General features: G+C 39.6%; 1 protein-coding gene across 1 annotated transcript in view; it reads left to right on the forward strand.

Moving 5' to 3' along the window:
- NEK6 (NIMA related kinase 6) overlaps positions 1–17,411 on the forward strand; it is a 62,172-nt gene that overhangs the window by 18,248 nt on the left and 26,513 nt on the right. The window contains exons 2-4 of the mRNA XM_054174375.1: positions 5,784–5,905; positions 14,154–14,294; positions 15,567–15,629. Coding sequence (XP_054030350.1) covers positions 5,813–5,905; positions 14,154–14,294; positions 15,567–15,629 — 297 coding nt within the window. The 5' untranslated portion in view covers positions 5,784–5,812. The remainder of the gene's footprint in view (positions 1–5,783; positions 5,906–14,153; positions 14,295–15,566; positions 15,630–17,411) is intronic.

Raw genomic sequence — 17,411 nt, forward strand, 5'->3', positions numbered from 1 at the left:
ATCCCACATGGGCTTTGGTCGTATTCCCTGCTCTGTTGTTAAATTACTCTGAACTCTTGAGAGTAACTGAAATGCCTGAAAAACTGTTCAGATACAAAACTGGAGACATTGAGGTGGAAGGTTTTGGTACTTTGGGTATTTTCAGTGCATTGTTGTCAAAATTTCCTGGTTTATACCTTAAGCTCTGTTGGGAGAAGAGAAGCAGCTCTATGCTGAGTTCAGTTATATATTCTCATATTAAGTAGGTCTTTGATTTAATTTGAAATACTTCACTTCCTTTCATTGTTTTCAGAAACTGTTTCCCCTGTGGATCAGGTACAGGCAAACAATCCTGCACCACTCAGTTATAGGAGAGCTGCCACCTTTTGTGTGTGGCTCTGTGCTGCCATGATGTCTGAATGTGTTAGAAAGGTAAAAGCTTTTCCAAGACAATGTAGGTCTCACTTTATTTTTACTGTACAGCTAAGTACTGATATTTTAATAATTTGAAAGAGCAGTGGATCCTGTATTCATGAGAGTTCCCTCTGGTTTTGGTGTAAGTGTACTATTGTGGTTGGTGCAGAGGGACATGAGCCTTTGTCTGTTACTGTAAATCAGAGATGGCCGTTGTAGAAGGGAATGGATTTTTTTTATCTTGAATGACCATAAACTCTAGTATTTGAATGTCTCCTGAACTGCTGTTGTAAAAGTCATTGCATTGGTTGGCAGCCAAGCCAAGTAATTTGGAATTTGGCTGATTAGAATTGACCCCAAATACTGAAACAGTTGTCAATACATCCTTCACAGAACTTGGCTGGACTATCCTGGGAGTACCTGCTACACCAATAGAGCTTCAGTAAAATCTTCCTCCCTGCACTTCATTACCTGTAGGGACAAACATGGTTATTTCCACTTACCCATTCCTCTCTCCAAGACTGGAACCCAATTGCTGTAATTTATTTGAGGTAGAGGTAAATGCTTCATTTGTTATTAAAATAGGGTGAAAATCTGTCTTTAATAGCTAGAGGATGCTGTGGGAGGTTTTATAAACTGTATATGCTGTCCTTCCTTTTGTGTATATTGATTTTTGAGGCATATTTGTTATTGGGGAATTGTGTATATGAGATGCTGGAGTATTTGTACTAATTCCAGAAAGCTGTTGGGCTGTTCTTGTAAATCCTTTCACAGATGATGATCCTGTTCTTTGATCCATTATATGTGGTGCTTCATGCAATTAAAAAAATGTTTTCATTTACTGTCATGGTCAAGACCCAGTCTCAGATTATCTGACACTGCAAAACTTCATAGGAAACTTGGCAGCAAGATTAAGAAAAACTCTCACTTGAGAAGTAAAAGTGCAGAGGTAGAACAATGTAAAGTAAAAATGTGCCAGTGTGAAGAGAGCTTACTCCCAAGACCTCTTGTCTTATTTCTTACTATTGTCTTTGGCTGTTTAAACAGATAGAAAAATCCTCAATTATTTGTCTGCAACTGACTTTCCCCCCCTCCCCCTCATCTGATAATAAGGAAATGAGATGGAATCTGGAGTGTAATCACTACTTGGGTTTATGCCTAGTTACCCTTTTTTTAGTTCTTTTTTTCTTTTGATGTCATTGAAGAGAATAAACCAGGTTGGAAGAGACCTTCAAGATAGAATAGAATAGAATAAACCAGGTTGGAAGAGACCTTCAAGATAGAATAGAATAGAATAAACCAGGTTGGAAGAGACCTTCAAGATAGAATAGAATAGAATAAACCAGGTTGGAAGAGACCTTCAAGATAGAATAGAATAGAATAAACCAGGTTGGAAGAGACCTTCAAGATCATCGCATCCAACCGATCAACCAATCCAACCCACCTAAACAATTAACCCATGGCACCAAGCACCCCATCAAGTCTCCACCTGAAAATCTCCAGTGATGGGGACTCCACCACCTCCTCAGGCAGCCCATTCCAAGGGGCAATCACTCTCTGTGTGTAAAACTTCCTCCTAACCTCCAGCCTAAACCTCCTCTGGCACAGCCTGAGACTGTGTCCTCTTTTTCTGGTGCTGGTTGCCTGGGAGAAGAGACCAACCTCTGCCTGTCTGCAACCTTCAACATCCTTCCTAAACTGAGGAGCCCAGAACTGGACACAGTACTTGAGGTGTGGCCTGACCAGTGCAGTGTACAGGGACAGAATGACCTCCCTGTTCCTGCTGGCCATACTGTTCCTGATGCAGGCCAGGGATGCCATTGGCCCTCCTGCCTGACAGTTTTTGATAACTGTTGCTGCTGAGAAGTGCCATGTAAAGTCAGTGTCTTGAGCAGTTGTTAGTAGAGTTACACCCTAAAATACACCAGGATAGCAGATTTATTTTCTCCTGCTTCTTACGCAGGTCAGAGTTCGAATTAGATGGGGAGACACAACTTTGGTTTAGACACGTCAATATTCTAGATGTTGGTGAATTAACTGTTGCATTTTAAGATTGCTACTTAAATGATTAAAGGAAAATTCATTACCTATTAATATTGCAGTTAGTTAATGAGGCATTACATACTTCTGTCAGTTAATGAGGCGTTACATGCTTTAATGAAGCTGAAATCTTGTGTGTAGTTCAGCCTTTTTACTGCTGTGTGGTTAGCCTTCACCTGATGCTGTGTGTAGAAACAGCTTCTCTTGGCATGAGAAGGAAAGGTTTCATGGTAACTGTTGGATTCTATGGGATAACTTAATGCACAGATCATGTGGAGTGATGGAGGAAGGGGTGGCTAAATGGGTTTAAACATTTCTTACATGTTTGTGGTTTTCTTCAGTAGTCTAAAATAACTCCTGCCTAACATTTTGTACCCAATATCCACATTAACTTCAGGATTAGTAAAATGTAGCTCAAAATGTGGTCACTTCCTCAGGAGTGTGCAAGTAACTGAAATGGGGGTGAAAGTCATTGGTTTTGAACAGCTGTATTGGACACTGTCAAGTTTTTGGCTCAGCATTTCCATGTTTATAATTGCCATATTCTATAGTTAGACCTTTAAAAAGAGAGAATCTCAACACATCTGTAGATTCTTGTAGAACTAAAATTCTGTGCAATCTCCATACCATTTATTTTTTTTAACATTAATAAAGCACCTTTCTGTTGCTCCTTTCTATTTGAAGACCCTTTGGGAAGCCCCTTTCTGGGGGGTTCCCCTTCCAATCTACCTATAACATGTGCTTGCCCATAGCCCAGAATAGCTGAGCTGACGGCTCTGGGCAGGACATGCTGTCCCGTAGGTGTCAGCAGGCTGGGAGCTGGTGTCATGTGAGCTGTGCCATATCTCTTTTCAAAGCTGATATTTTGTTCTTACTTCTTTCTTTGCTTCCAGCTGTAGTGCTTTAAACAAACAGTGACCAAACCCAAATACTCCACCTAACCCATTTCCATACAGTTCCTGGCAGGCAGGCTGTTCTGGGCTGTTAGTTGTCTTCCCCTTGTCTAATCCTTCACAGTAAGTAATTGTAGTTGGAGCTTCGTTATGGCAGCTGGACAGCTGTGGTTCTCTTGGGAATGTCCCAGAGCTGTGTATGATCAGATGAGTCAGGTTCCTGTATTTGGAAATAACTCCCTTTTCTGGTTTTGAGTTTTAGTCCTTCCCAAAAGCTGGACTCAGTAAATGCAATGTTTGATCAGTGTTAGACTGCAGACATTTCACATGACACTGCCTGGACACACCTATTATCTCAAGGCTGTAAACATGAGATTTTTGAATTCCTCTGGAGATAAGTGGCAGAAGCGAGGCTGGCAGTAGCCTTCAGTCCCTCTCTGCTTGTGGACTTGAGAAAGAACGAGTGTTGTGTTCTCCCTTCAAGTAAGCAGCCCTTCTTCAAACCATGAATACAAAAGTAATTAAAATAGTGTAATAGAAGGTAGAAATTTCATAGGACAGTTTAATGTTGATTTTAAGAGACATAATGTTATTTTAAGTATTCCCCTGGTTACTAGTAAAGCTACAGATGCCTGGTACTGTAGGAATCTGGAAGCCAAACTACTTCTTACTAGAGATTATCCTTTTGCCACTGGAGTTTCATAGTGTCTTTGAAAAACTGTTTTACTGAGAGCAACCTTTGTGTTATCCTGTTTGTATGCAGCAGGTACTCAGCTTGCACAGCTCTTTTTCTACTGAATGTTAAGAGTCAGGAGAGCCTTTTCTCTGGTTGTTCCCCAGTATTGTGTGCACATTAGGGTAGCTGGTGTTGGGAAGGATGTGCTACAGCTAAAGGCCAGTTTCAGGGACACGTGTTAAAAGAACCAAGCACAGCTTGCTACAGAAATTCTTCTGCATCATATTTTCTCCCCCACTCCCCCCAAAATATTTAAAATACCTTTGTATTTTAAATTAAGAATTAGTCATTGCCCTAGTGCCAGGCATGCACTATTAATACACTAATGAGGTCAGGTTGTGCTCTTTCACTGAGTGAATACTTGCCAAAACTCTTGAAACAACTTTCTGCAAATGCTTTTGCTGGCCACTAAATCTTCCCTTGTCACCATTAGGCTTCTAGTCGCTGCTTGGGAGAACAACAGTGTAACTCTAAGTGACACTACCTGGAGCATGCAGGGATAATAAATAGCTCTCTATGAATAACGTTCTTAAATAAGCCCCCAAACCTACATACAGCCCTTTGTGGGGAAAGGATGTTAGTGGGTTTATTGTGCATGTTCTGTATATGCTGTGGATGTATTTTGAGGACTGTCTTTGCTTGGGGCTTTCCAGAGCCTGACCCCAGAACTGGCATGGAGCAGGGAGCACTGTGATCCATGCTGTGTCCCCCGAATAGCTGATAAAATTACCAGGATTTGGCCCTGCGTCAGGCTTGGACATGGTGACTCTAATAGTTCAAGTGTGGTTTTAGTTTCCTAGAAGGGCTAGAAAATATGTATTACTGTTTACTACTCTTAGAGTAAGCTCTGTGTCTTGTAACCTCAGCTAGATTCTCTTCAGCACTGCATGCTTGTAATTTCTGTAGGAAATAGTGCTGGACAACTGTGCTTAGTAACTGCTGAAGATAAAGCTGGAATAAGCTAATTCATGGAATTTCCCCTTGTTTGTATATTTGTCCTAGAATAATATTTTGATCTTGTTCAATCTTAATATGGTTTCTAGCTACTGCTTCCTGTGGCTTTACCACCCTGCTTGAAAATTTTTGATTTGGGGGTAGACAAGAGAGAACATGGCTGAAGCTGTGCCTCTGGGTTGTCAGTGGCCAAAGAAAGCTACAACTGGCTGGCGGGTCTGTTGTCCTTTTTGTTTCACAAATGGAAAGGTGCTGGCCTTTCTTGACTTGTCCACCAAGTGTCTGATACTGTTGGGGATCACCTAGTTTCAGTAGGTCTAGGAAAGTAGCACTAGTGGCTGTTAGAGTTGACAAAAGCAGTATCTTTTGTGGGTAACACTCCGCTGACCAAATAAACTTGTTTTCTGCTCTTGCTTCTTCTGAAATGATACCAGTAGTATTAGTGATACTGGTACTTTTGTTATGTTGGGACAGAAAGGGTATCTTTGACCTGTTGCTGTGTCCTTTCAGTTTGCAGGCAGCAGTGGGTGCCTGCTGGTCAGCCAGGAACCAGCTGAGCTGCGGTGGGGCTGCTGTAGACAAGAGGTTTCTTTCTTTTGAGAATTGTACACCCCAGTCAGTCTGAGGGGAGAAAGGGGAGGAATCGGTTCTTGCTGTCTGGGTATACAAGCACATCTGGGCACACCCCTAGGAAGAGTTTCTTGCTTTCAGCACTGGATGGACAGTGATGAGACTTCTCTCTCCCCACTTTCTTTTAAATCCTGCAGAACTGTGAGGCCAAGTCTGGTATGATACCATGGAAGGGCAGCACAACCATCCACATCATCTAGGGGACCAGAACAACCCTCTTTGCAAGCTGCCAGGGCAGGAATACCAGCATGATCCTCAGGTAAGTGCATGTGTCTCTAATCTTTCTCCTGTCTTTTCTTCCCTTTATAAAGGCCCACAGATTTCTTACCATTTAGCCTTTTTTCCTCTTTGTAGTGCAGTTAGGGCTGTCTCAGGGTATATCCAGTTTGGGATTCTGCCAGCTAGCAAGAGTTTCCTGAATCAATTTTTTTTTCGTGATAATGAGGAGGGAGGAAAAAAAAAAAGGCAAATTGTTTGAATTTTGCTTAAAGTAACTATTTTTAAATCGTCCTGTAAAAACATTCGCTGTGTTGGATTTCTCTCCTTTTCCTCTTTGAAGAAAGGGACAATCAATTGATTGTCTAAGTGAATAAACAGAATTTATTTTTTAGTTTAGTAATAAAAGCTGAAGAGGTAATTACCAAATACAAGTAGTTCATCCTATGTGAAGCTGTAGTCTCTGACTTCATTTCCTGTGAGGCCCTGGAATCTCTCACACAATGTGTTTTGTCCTTACTGTTACCAAGTTTCACCAGAGCAGCTCATCTCTCTCCTCCCTGCCTTTCTGCAGCAGTGGGCTGAAGCAAGGCTTAGACCTGCACTCAGAGCAGCACTGATACCTTTCCTATAGTCATGAACCTTGTATGTTGTGAATTCTGGCTGCCTGCCTGCTTTTTATCAGAGCAATTAAGTTTTACCTATATGTATTTTAAAGAAGAAAAGCTGCCAGAAAGAAAACTCTTGCAACTGTGGTGTACACTTACTTTGGGGATGGGACTGTGGAGGTTAATTTCTCATTCCAAATGTGTGGCCCTGTGGTGATCCAGGTTCCTTAGGAAAAAGTGTAATCAAAACACAAGGTAGGGTTTGCAGAAGTGGTAAGTTGCCTACATTCAGAGTACAGGGATGAATGTGTCTCACCCAGCACTGCTGGAAAAGTAATGTTGTATGGAGCAAAGCCCCCCTCTCCTAATGTAGCAATTTGTCATATTAAGTAATTTAATAATAATTGAATCCCCTTGATTAATCTCCTAGAATTAGCCAGTTGCATTTTGAGCAATTAGGGTTAATTACTGCCTCATTTGGCAGGATAGAGCCCCTGTAATTATTTCATGAACAAGATTAGGAAGTGTTCCTGTGCAGCAGATACATTCATGGCATCTTGGAGCACATGTTAGAATTTGTAATGACATAGTTAAGTGTAATTAGTAGCTAATAATCTATATTCTGGTTTTACACTGATGCTGAGCGGGCTCATTTTGCTGTATGGTCATTGTTCAGTGAAACCTCCCCTCAACTCGGTTAATACCCAGGCTGTGTTAATGGAGGTCTCTGACTATACTAACCGTTCTGAGAATGATCTAATTTGGAATTAGTAGTGCAGAAAAATACTTTCTTTAATGGTTGGTTTATTTTTTTTAAAGCTGAATAACAGAAATAGGCAGTCTGACAGAGAATTTTTTTGGGGAAAAAGATTTCCTCAGCAAACTCAGTTTAGAAATTAACAGAAATGGTACTGTTCTGAGGGCAGGCTACCCTGTACTGATGGCATGATATGATTGCTTATTATGGATTTCTGATTTTTCCATTTTCCAGGAACATAATTATATCACTTTCAGTTTTCTCATACCTATTACCTGCATGAATTCAAAATTACATCAGTTCTTTCTTCTGAAGGTATGAGTAGTGAGGGCATGCTATATAATAGCTTGTGGAAGAGAGAGAGAAAGGAAAAATTGACCAAACTGATCCTTCAAGAAATGTTATGAATGGCAGGGCTGAAAGCTTAAGCAGAAAAAAACAGAACCTGAGCTTTCAGAGCCTTGGATGAGGAGGGGGTTTTGTCTGAAATAGCCCTCTCTACCTTCCAGCCCTTTCATTCAGAGCTTCTGTGTCACCCCATGAAACACCACAGCAACAGCATGCTCCTCTGCTAGAAACTTTTCCTATAGTTGCTCTGCTTCCTAAAGCTGATTTGTGGTGGTGGTGGTTGGTTGGGGTTTTTGTCAATTTCAATTCATTCTGACAGAAGTGTTATTTCTGATTTGTAACTAGTAATGCTTCAGATTTAGAAGGTTTCTGGAGTAAGTTAATATGTAAATATAAAAAAGGGCCAAAGGAGGTCACAGGTTTATCTCTTGACTCCCTTACTTGCCCAGAATTACCCTGATGAAGTTTGTCAGCCAGAGGCAGAATGTTTTCTAGTAATTTTCCAGAGTGAAAGTGTCAATTGTTTAAATCTCTAGATTAGTGTTTACAGCAGTAAGCAATGAAAGTTATTAAGGAGTAAATCAGTGATATAAAAATATGGAGGGAGCTATAACTTTTGACATGGTTTTTGTGCTAAATAAACACAATAACTCACTTTCAAACAACCTTCTTATATACTCAGACAGCAGCAGAGCTGTTCATAGTTGTTCTTACTGGTCTGCCAATTGACAGTAGACTTGAACTGGTCATCTAGCAGTGCAGTCTCTTCACTTCATCATTTTCTGAAATGCTTAGGTTATTTCTATGTCTGTCTTAATTTATTTGTGATTATGATCTTAGTCTACTATTTTCAAGAGAATACTTCTCTCTTTCCTTGTTACAAGCTAGTAGAAATATCTCCTGATAGGAGTGTTAAAACTTAGAAATTCAAGCCGAGTTCTTCAGGAACTTTAAATTCTGGGTAACAGGTTGAGTTAAGGATATTGTAGGACTCTGTGGTCTAGTTTTGAAGCTGCAAATTGAAAACCCTGATGTATCCTTCAATAATTACTTAGCTACCTGTTTGAAGGATAATCCATATTTTAAAAGTTTCCTCATCTCTAGGGAGCTTAGAAGTTCTCTTTTTAATCAATCTATTCTAATGTGTTCTCATAAATTCACACTGGAATTTCAACCTCAAAGTATGCAAAACTCTTTTCAGGTAGGCATTATTGAGTGGAGATGGGTGTATAATTTGGGACATCATAAAGAGGCTTGAAACACTGATGTTGATAGTAAATCATTGCTTATAATGTATCCGTGTTCAACTGCAGGGGCTGAAGCTTCCCCATCCACTGTCGCAGATGTCTTTTAAAGGTGAAATTAGTTTACAGTAAATGTCACTCAGATGAAGTATGCACTTTAGAAGCAAGGAAATCATTCTTTTAAAATTAATGATGCATTGCAAATATCAGGAAAAAGCCTTCTATCCAGTGTAAAGATAATTAAAATTCAGGTCAGAAGTGTATGACTTAGTCGGGCTAAATTTTTTAATGAGATTTCAGAAAATTAATTGGGCGAGTATGTTTTTACTCTTCTAAAGAATATTTCATTTCATGGCTCTACAGGAAAGATGCTTTTATTGGCAGATTGTGGTGTCTGACTTTTTAACTGTTGCTTAACCAGTCCTTAACAATTTTTAAGGTGACTGCAAATAATCTAAAGGTCTCCTGACCTTGTAGCCATTTGTGCAGGCTGATGACTAGTGCTGGATTTCCACATGCCAATCAGACAGCAGTAAAACGATTGACTTTATCAGCAATTAACAGTAGCACTCTGGGTTTACGTATTGTGCAATTAACAGGGAACATTCCCCCCTCTGCAGCTCATTCAGGCTTAGTTTTTTGTCTGTGCCTGTCAGGGAAGCATTCACCCAGGCATTGCTCTGCAGTGTCTTAGTATTTTACTGATGTGTTTGTCTTCAGTCTCTAAGTACTCTGCTCTGCCTGAAATGTTGGGCAAGGCTGCTTGGTCAGTTTTCTCAGAACTGTTCAGGTTTTTCCCCAATTTTAAGTAATTACAAAGAGGTAAATGTATTGGCTCTGGAGACTGAAAGTCTTTCTGCAGAAGAGTTTGTTGGGTTTTGTTTGTTTGTTTTCCCCCTTGCTTTTCCTTATCTCAAAAGACAAATTATGAGCTTTACAGCTACTCATTTAACAAAATTAAAAAAAAAAAATAAATGTTCAGGTTATGTAGCTGTCCTAGCTGCACGTGGTTACAGCAGCATGGGAAGGGATTGAAGGAAATGGTATCAAATCTCTAGTGGCAAATTTGGACACATTTTATAACTTGTGTGCTCCAAGTGGCCTGTGGTGAGATGGCTCTTGTAGTGCTGGGATGGACATCCCTGAAAATGGGGCACTGTAAGTAGAAACTGCAACCTATCTGCAAGGAGCAAGTAGATAACGAGGGTTGCATTATGATCTGATATAAATAGAGACTCCTATTAACCTTCAGTGTTCTTATTCTCACAGCTGATCTGTTCAGGTGTGTACAAGATAATAGAACTGAAATCTCTGTGACATGAGATTTTTGTGGTATGTAAGACCCTTACTAATTCTGTTTTGCAGAAAATCTCATAGCACCTCAAACTTGGGGGCTGAAAGTTCTATTAAACTTCTCCCTCAAGTACTGTGATGAGGGCTTTCCTTCCAGGCTGTTGCCAGCCTTGGAATTTTTGCTCTCGCATCAGTGATTGTATCCAAAAGTGAATGCCTATGCCAGAGATGTTGTTCTGAATAGCTTGTTCTTGGAATAATCTCTGCATTTCTTCTTAAAAATGAATAGTCTCTTTATTTGAAGGATGAATTAACTGGCTTTAATCTTTGGCCTTTTTTTTTTTTTTAATGGAGTAGTAGAATAATGAGAGTTCATTGTGTGGCTAAAGAGAGCAGCCTTTGTCTCAAAACAGGCTCTTCCCAGACTGTCCCCTTCCTACAACTGCCCTGGAAACAGAAATGTGCAAACGGCCCAATTTTTGTAGTGTCTTTAGAGGTCCAGTGGTTGGAAGGTTTGGGTTTTTTTCCCTCTCCTTTTTTTGTTTCTGATTTCTTTTTTTAATGCAAGCTCCATCACTGACCTTGAAACCTGTTCTGCAGAGACGGTGGCTTGCTTTTCGCAGTATTTGTGCAGACCTGAACCCTTCAGTGAGCCTGAATCTGTCCTGAAAAATGGGACAATCTAGTTTTGAAGATGAGGTTGGTCTCTAATTTTACATACTGATATTTGCAGAAAATGAAGGGTTTGGTTTATTTGAATGGATAGATACTGGTTTTGTGGCAGCCCTATGAAAAATTGCAGCATTTGAATGTGGAAGGACTTGAAAGAAATGGAATTCCCTTGTTAAAAGTCATGCAGTAAGTGAAATGTATGCAAGGCCAGACCATAGGGATGGGATTCTGAGAAAGTAAATATTTCTTAGGTATTCTTAATGTGTCCTTGTAACAGTATTTCGAAGAGTTACTTGTGTATGCTGAAGTAAAGCGTAAGAGAAGATTAATTTTAAACAGACGTATGGAAAATGGGCTGCTGTAATCAATAGGGAGCTCCTGGTATGGTTTGCTCTAACCTGAGCATGCTCCCTGGTTTATACGATAATCAAACGTCTTCTAGCCTGTATGAAAGCTCCATTACTTTAATTAGGTCTGATAGGTTGTGATAACAAATGCAAATCTAGGTCATTGCATATGTAAATGTGCAGCTGTAGTCCTGGAGGATGCCAGAACATATCAGCTAAGGTGTCCAGTCATCACCCAGCATTAACTCCAGCATGGCAAGCAGACTTTATGTGTTAACCATGTGAAAGTGGTTGGGACACACACATACACCCTGTCACTTGCCTAGCATTTATTTATATTTTCAAGTGGAGAAGTTGCTAGATTTCTTGGCACATGCTTAAAATATTAATTTACACTTAAACACTCCTGGTTTAAACACACCATTGAATGATTTATGAAGGGCAAATGGATACCATACTTGACTGCAGCATGGCTTTCTTCCTTAAAAAGAAAGTTTTGTGATAGTTGCTTTATAAAAGCTCATTAAAACAGCTACCTTGGCTGCAAATATTAACTCCAAGTTAGAAAAGCTTTTCCTCAAACTTCCTTACTACTCATGAGTCACACTGTTTGTTAAAGAAATGCTTTGATTCCTTTCATTTTTTAATAAGGGAAAAGTGTTTTGTAATTTTATGTGCTGACATCTTGGGTTTGGCTGGGTAAAGCAATTTGACTGGACAGCTCAATTTATTTGCTTAGTAGCTCCTGACAAAAAGGGTGGGAAATGGAAGTGTTTCTGGTTAGTATCCAGTCAAGTTGAACAAATCCTTTGTTCAGATGTACTTCTGAAATCACTTTTTCTGTGATTTCTCCCACCAAAAAATGCACATAAAGTTATGTTGCATTAAGCAGTCCCTGGAATGAGATGAGTATTCCTGTTAATTCTAATGCAGCCTTCTTATTTCTGTAGGTTATTGTTCATGAATTAATATTTTTTTGTGTGTCATCTTCAGCCTAGAGAAATGCAAAACATTTCTCATCGTATGAAACTGTTTAAATGCTCATGGTGGGAAAAAAAACTTACCTGTGGCCTTGGCATTTCAAAAATAATTACTTGAAGTGTCATTTCTTCTGCAGAGGAGCTCTTTTAGGGAGCTTAAACTGAGAAAGCTGATGATTGTGATGGCCTGGAGTTAAATTTGCAGTTATGTGCCTGCTTGAATTAGCAGGCGTTGGCTGGACGTTAGGGTGCAGCAGTTTTGTCTTCCCTGGCGTTCATAACGGTCTAAGCTTCTCAGTTCAGCAACAGACCTCTGTTCATAGCTGCAGAGCTTTATCCTCGGGAAGTTCTCAACGGCTGACACAGGGCAGTGGTGTGGAAGTGTGGGACAAGCTCCAGCAACAAACAGCCTTTCACTGCCAGAGAGATGAGGGGGAAGGTGACAGCAAAAAGACCTGCTAGTCTTTTCCCTGTCTGGTTTGTGATTTAGATCTGCAGCTCTGTTATCATCAGCATTTTTAAAATGCCATTGTTTTTCTTGAGCATGCCTGCAGAAGGGTAGCTTTTGTTGGGGGCATTTCTGCTGTGTTTGCTGTGATCAAGATGCTGTAAAGATGACAGTTTTCAAAATAGCTTGTCTTGGTTGATTGATACAGTTTGTGGGTCAGGAATTACTATTTAGGGTACTTTATTGGTAAGTTTTCTTAAAAACATTGAATTTTACTACTTTGTTTATAAAACCTGCCAAATAACTGTGATTGTAGTTCAGAGCTGTGCCAACACCTTGAAATCTGGAAGCATTTTCAAATGTCTGGTTGATACTTTTTTGTGTGTAATTGAATAGTAATCTTTTTTATTTCTGTTGAAAAGAAGTTCAAGGTTATTTACTTGTCAAAATACATCTACCATGTAAGAAATCCTCGTGCTGGCAAAGATGCTGGACTGAAAGCTTTACCTGCATTTTAAATCTTACTTCCATCCCCAATTCACTGTGTTAAGAAATGGCAGTGGTAGCAATAGTTGGCTCCTTGAGACACCCAGCCCTCCTGGCCTGCTCTCTTTCTGCACTTCTGCTGGGGTTGTCTGTTAAAGATCCATCTTTAAACAAGGGCTCCTTCCCTGGGAAGCCCTCCCCCAGGCTTTGATTGTGTGTTTGTCATCTGGAGAGAGCTCTGAAGTGGCTCAAGAAGCTGAAGCTTGAAAATAAATTCTGCTTGGCATGTGTGGCAACTTTAAGTAATTAGTTTTCATAATTTCTTTTTTAAACGTTGGTTAGCAGCCTTGTTAATTACAGAAGAGACCAGAATGGCTCTAGGGAGCACTTGCTGGTCCATGGAGTACATAATCCTCGTTATGCTGTGTCTACCTGCCTGGCTGGGTGTTTACCTGAGACCCCTCAGAAGCAGGCATCAGCATCTCCCCAGTGACACAAGCAGGCAAAGTTGATGAGAGGGTGTGTAACTAGGGAGACAGTAGTTTGGGACTAATTAGTTCCTTACGTGGCAGACAAGACACTATTTCCTTTTTAAAAAAGGCATTTAGCTTCATTCAGCCAACATTGCTAATATATTTACTAGGGATTAATGTATTTATGGTTGTAATTATAGATAATCAGCCTAGATTAAACTCTTGACCGTCAGCAGTGAGGACAAGAATAATTCAGAATCTTAACTCTGTTCTGTATGGTTTTGGTAGCTGCTACCAGTGGTACGGTCAGCTTTGGTTAACATTTGTGTACAAGTCCTAACCACTACCTTTGTGTGGAGCCTTTATATAGTGACTGCTCTGGTTGTCTGAAGTGGACAAAGAAAACTGAAGGTTGCACAGGGAAAACCAGACCACTCCATTGTACAGCAAACCAACACCAAGTTTCTTTGTCTTTCTTACTGGGCAATCCTTACTGTGAGGAATTTATCCTTGTGACTATGATTAGTCATAGAACCCACTAGTGTGTGGTCATAAACAAGGCAGACTGGAATGCAAATGTATGCTTTTATGTTCCTTTTTCTGGTTCATTGATGTAATTTTTTTGACTTGCACAGAGACATTTAACATCATATCCATATCGCTGCACGCTGGCCGATTTTCAGATAGAGAAAAAGATTGGACGAGGGCAGTTCAGCGAAGTTTACAAAGCTACTTGTCTTCTGGACAGAAAACCTGTGGCATTAAAGAAGGTTCAGGTGAGCATTTAATTCCGAAGTGTTCGTATTTAGCAGGCAGAATGGCAATGCTTTAAGCATCTGCACAGATTACTTTGAGTCAGATACTGATTTCAGTATTCATTTGTCAGCAGTAACGATGTGACAAAAACTGCTTTAGAAATTGAGAGTGTAAGGTTTGGAACACTACATGATCTACACTACATGATCTGGTTTGATATTTCTGTATTAAAAACTCCAACACTCTGCTTTCTACTCTTGTTCAGTTGGGTTTTAGAGGTTTGTTTGTTTACGACTTACTCCAACATGAGGACTAAGGGATAATGCTTCTGGAGGTCTCAAAGCAGTTTTACAAATACTGATTAAGTCAGGTTAGTTTCATGGTGCATAGTTTACATCTGGTTAGAAGAGACCAAGTGGCCCCACTGTGCTCCTGCCTACCCCTTGACTTTACCCTCTATCTTCTCCTATATTCTATACAGGACCCTATTTCTATTTTGAGCAGTCTGTCTGCACTGCATGGCCTTCATCATCTTGGAGTGGGGTTGTTTCTAAATCAGAATCATGCAGCAATGGTGCAATTTCATATTTATTTTTAATATCACTTTTTTATTTTCATGAAGGGTTCACTAAATTTTAATTGTGTGTAAAAGAGCAAGGCCCAAATGGGCACAGTCAGAGAGCTGGGATTCTGCTGCCTCAACACACAGGAATCCTGAGAGCAGCAGAGTATGAAGGGAAAAATTTCTGCCTTTGCTGATGGAGTTTTAGAAGAGTTTGTAACTTGGCTTAAAGTATTGTGCAGTGTTCAGCATTTTGTTTGAAGAAATTTGTCTTTAATCCTTCAACAGATCCCTTAAGCTCTTGTTTCTAACAATTTTGTTTATTACAGAATGCATATTAATGCTCTATATTGTTAATTATTACAGAGAAATCAGTGCAAACTGTTATCTCTGTTTAAAAAACACACAACATTTTGTCTTATTTATCATGTGAAACAGTAACTAAACTATGTTTTGAAAGTCACAGAAGCAAATTCACAAACTAGTGTCTTTATTTTTCATGCCGCTTAGAATATTACCTACAGGTCCCAAAATTAATTTCCCCCCATTGCTAGCCCTTTAGCAGCTTCAAAATAAAGAAAACATTGATCTTTCTTTGATCTGGGGATTGTGTCTATACTCGTTACAGTGCAGGATATACAAATTGGGGGAGGAATGACCAATTTCTTGTTAAAATAGAGAATTCTTTTTTGCTCTTGTTTCATTTTCTTCTATGTTTTTGTCTTTGAAGATTTTTGAAATGATGGATGCCAAGGCTAGGCAAGATTGCATTAAAGAAATTGACCTCTTGAAGGTAAGAATTTTTCTGTTTCTTCTTTTGAGGAAAAAGTAGTTTTCAGGTTGGCAACAGCCATGAGCCTTTTGTGGCAAGTAACACTCATATAGCACACAGTATGATCTTAAAAACACTGCCTCTGCAGTCTAGGATTGCTACATGATGGAAGACTTTTGTCTTAAAAATTAATTTTGAGTTTTCTACCTGTGGTCTAAGGAATCTGTTAAAAATCTTTGTCATGAAGAAGCACAAGTACTCCTCTCTGAGCGGCATGTAAATTCTGCCCTGTGTGTTTTGATTTATTTGTCACTTCAAAATAAGCTAATCAGTCAGCTAGCTAAAAGGGAAAAGGCTTTTGCATGTGCATGTCGTGTGTCTATGTATAAACATCACATGAAAAATGGTAGTTTAGGGAAAGGATCTCAAACCAGAGGGTGTTTTCTAGGGGATTAAACAATGTAGTGATTCTTTTACCATCTCAGCCATTTATTTCAAAATGGTAGAAAGTATATATGCATGGCTCTAAAAGCAGCTGTTTTGAGTGAATGCAACAGATTGTGGAAGGCTAAAGTTTTAGTTTAGCTAGTCACATTTAACTGTAAAAGTATTGAAGAATTCAGTTTGAATATTGCCAGTTAAACCATCAATTGATATTTATGCACTTGTAGGCAAAGCTTGAGTCTGCTAAACTGTAGTGAAGGCACACAGGATAAACCCGAAGATAGCAGTTTGAATGTGTTCCAATTGCTTAGCACTCAGAGAGGAGAGTAATGTCAACACTAACATTCAAAAGAAAATATGTGGTATTTCTGGGTTCTAGGGCAGCTAAGCAGTTCTGTCTTGAACTCTGGTTATGGAAGATATCAGAAAATTGCCCTGGATTTATTCCGAGCAGAATGTAGATTAGTTGGGATCAGAGGAGATTATTTTTCTCACGACTCTGTTATGAAGTACATGAAGCCTTGCAGTTGTTTAGTGACTGGCCATGTAGTATGAGAAAATCGTGCTTCTAAAACTTTCCTGCTGCTTTAAAATTCCAGTGTGTAGTGTAAAGCAATTACAGACTATTGCCAAGTCACCTTGCTGTAGGAGTTGTTCTTAGTTTTTATTTTTAATTTAGACCTTTGAGAGATTTGGAAAGAAATTGCATTGACTTGCTCTAGCCCATCCCTGTCAGAGTAATACTTTGGGTTTTTTGATCAAAGACTCCTATGTGCCCATGGAAACAAAGGGGTTCTTGTGATTTGTCAATGAATTCTAATTATTCAAAATTTAATGGAAGCCAGACAAAATTGTCTGTTACCTTCAGTGTAATTCTTGGTAAAAGGTTTAGGTAAACCAGGTCCATAATATGGCTGTAATCAGTGTTTGGGCTGCCAGCACCCACACTCACTCATTTAGTCGTGACTTACTCCTCCATGTGCCTCTTGCTGGCAGTGCTGCTGTGCATACACATCAGGCATTAACTGCTGTCATACTTTTAGGATGCATTAAAGAAAAGTCATTAACCAAAGAGAAAGTGTTTGTAATGTTTTGTGAGAATGAATATACTTGCTTCTAACAAAAGGAAATTCAGGTAGCCTCTGCCATGTCACACAAATATACAACAGTTATTTAAAAAACCCATCGTCTATATATGTATTTAAAATAAGTTTGACAAAAGGGAGGCTGATGAAAGGAAGTCTGGCTTATCCAGAGTGATCTACTTGGCTGTTCTGGGAAAAGTGGTCAGTGAATGGTAGGAAAAAAGTGTCCTTTTGCATTTTCACCTGTAAAAAGGTGTTGGTCAGTCTCTGGTGT

This window comes from Dryobates pubescens, chromosome 29, assembly GCF_014839835.1.
Source record: "Dryobates pubescens isolate bDryPub1 chromosome 29, bDryPub1.pri, whole genome shotgun sequence".
Classification (NCBI taxonomy): Eukaryota; Metazoa; Chordata; class Aves; order Piciformes; family Picidae; genus Dryobates; species Dryobates pubescens.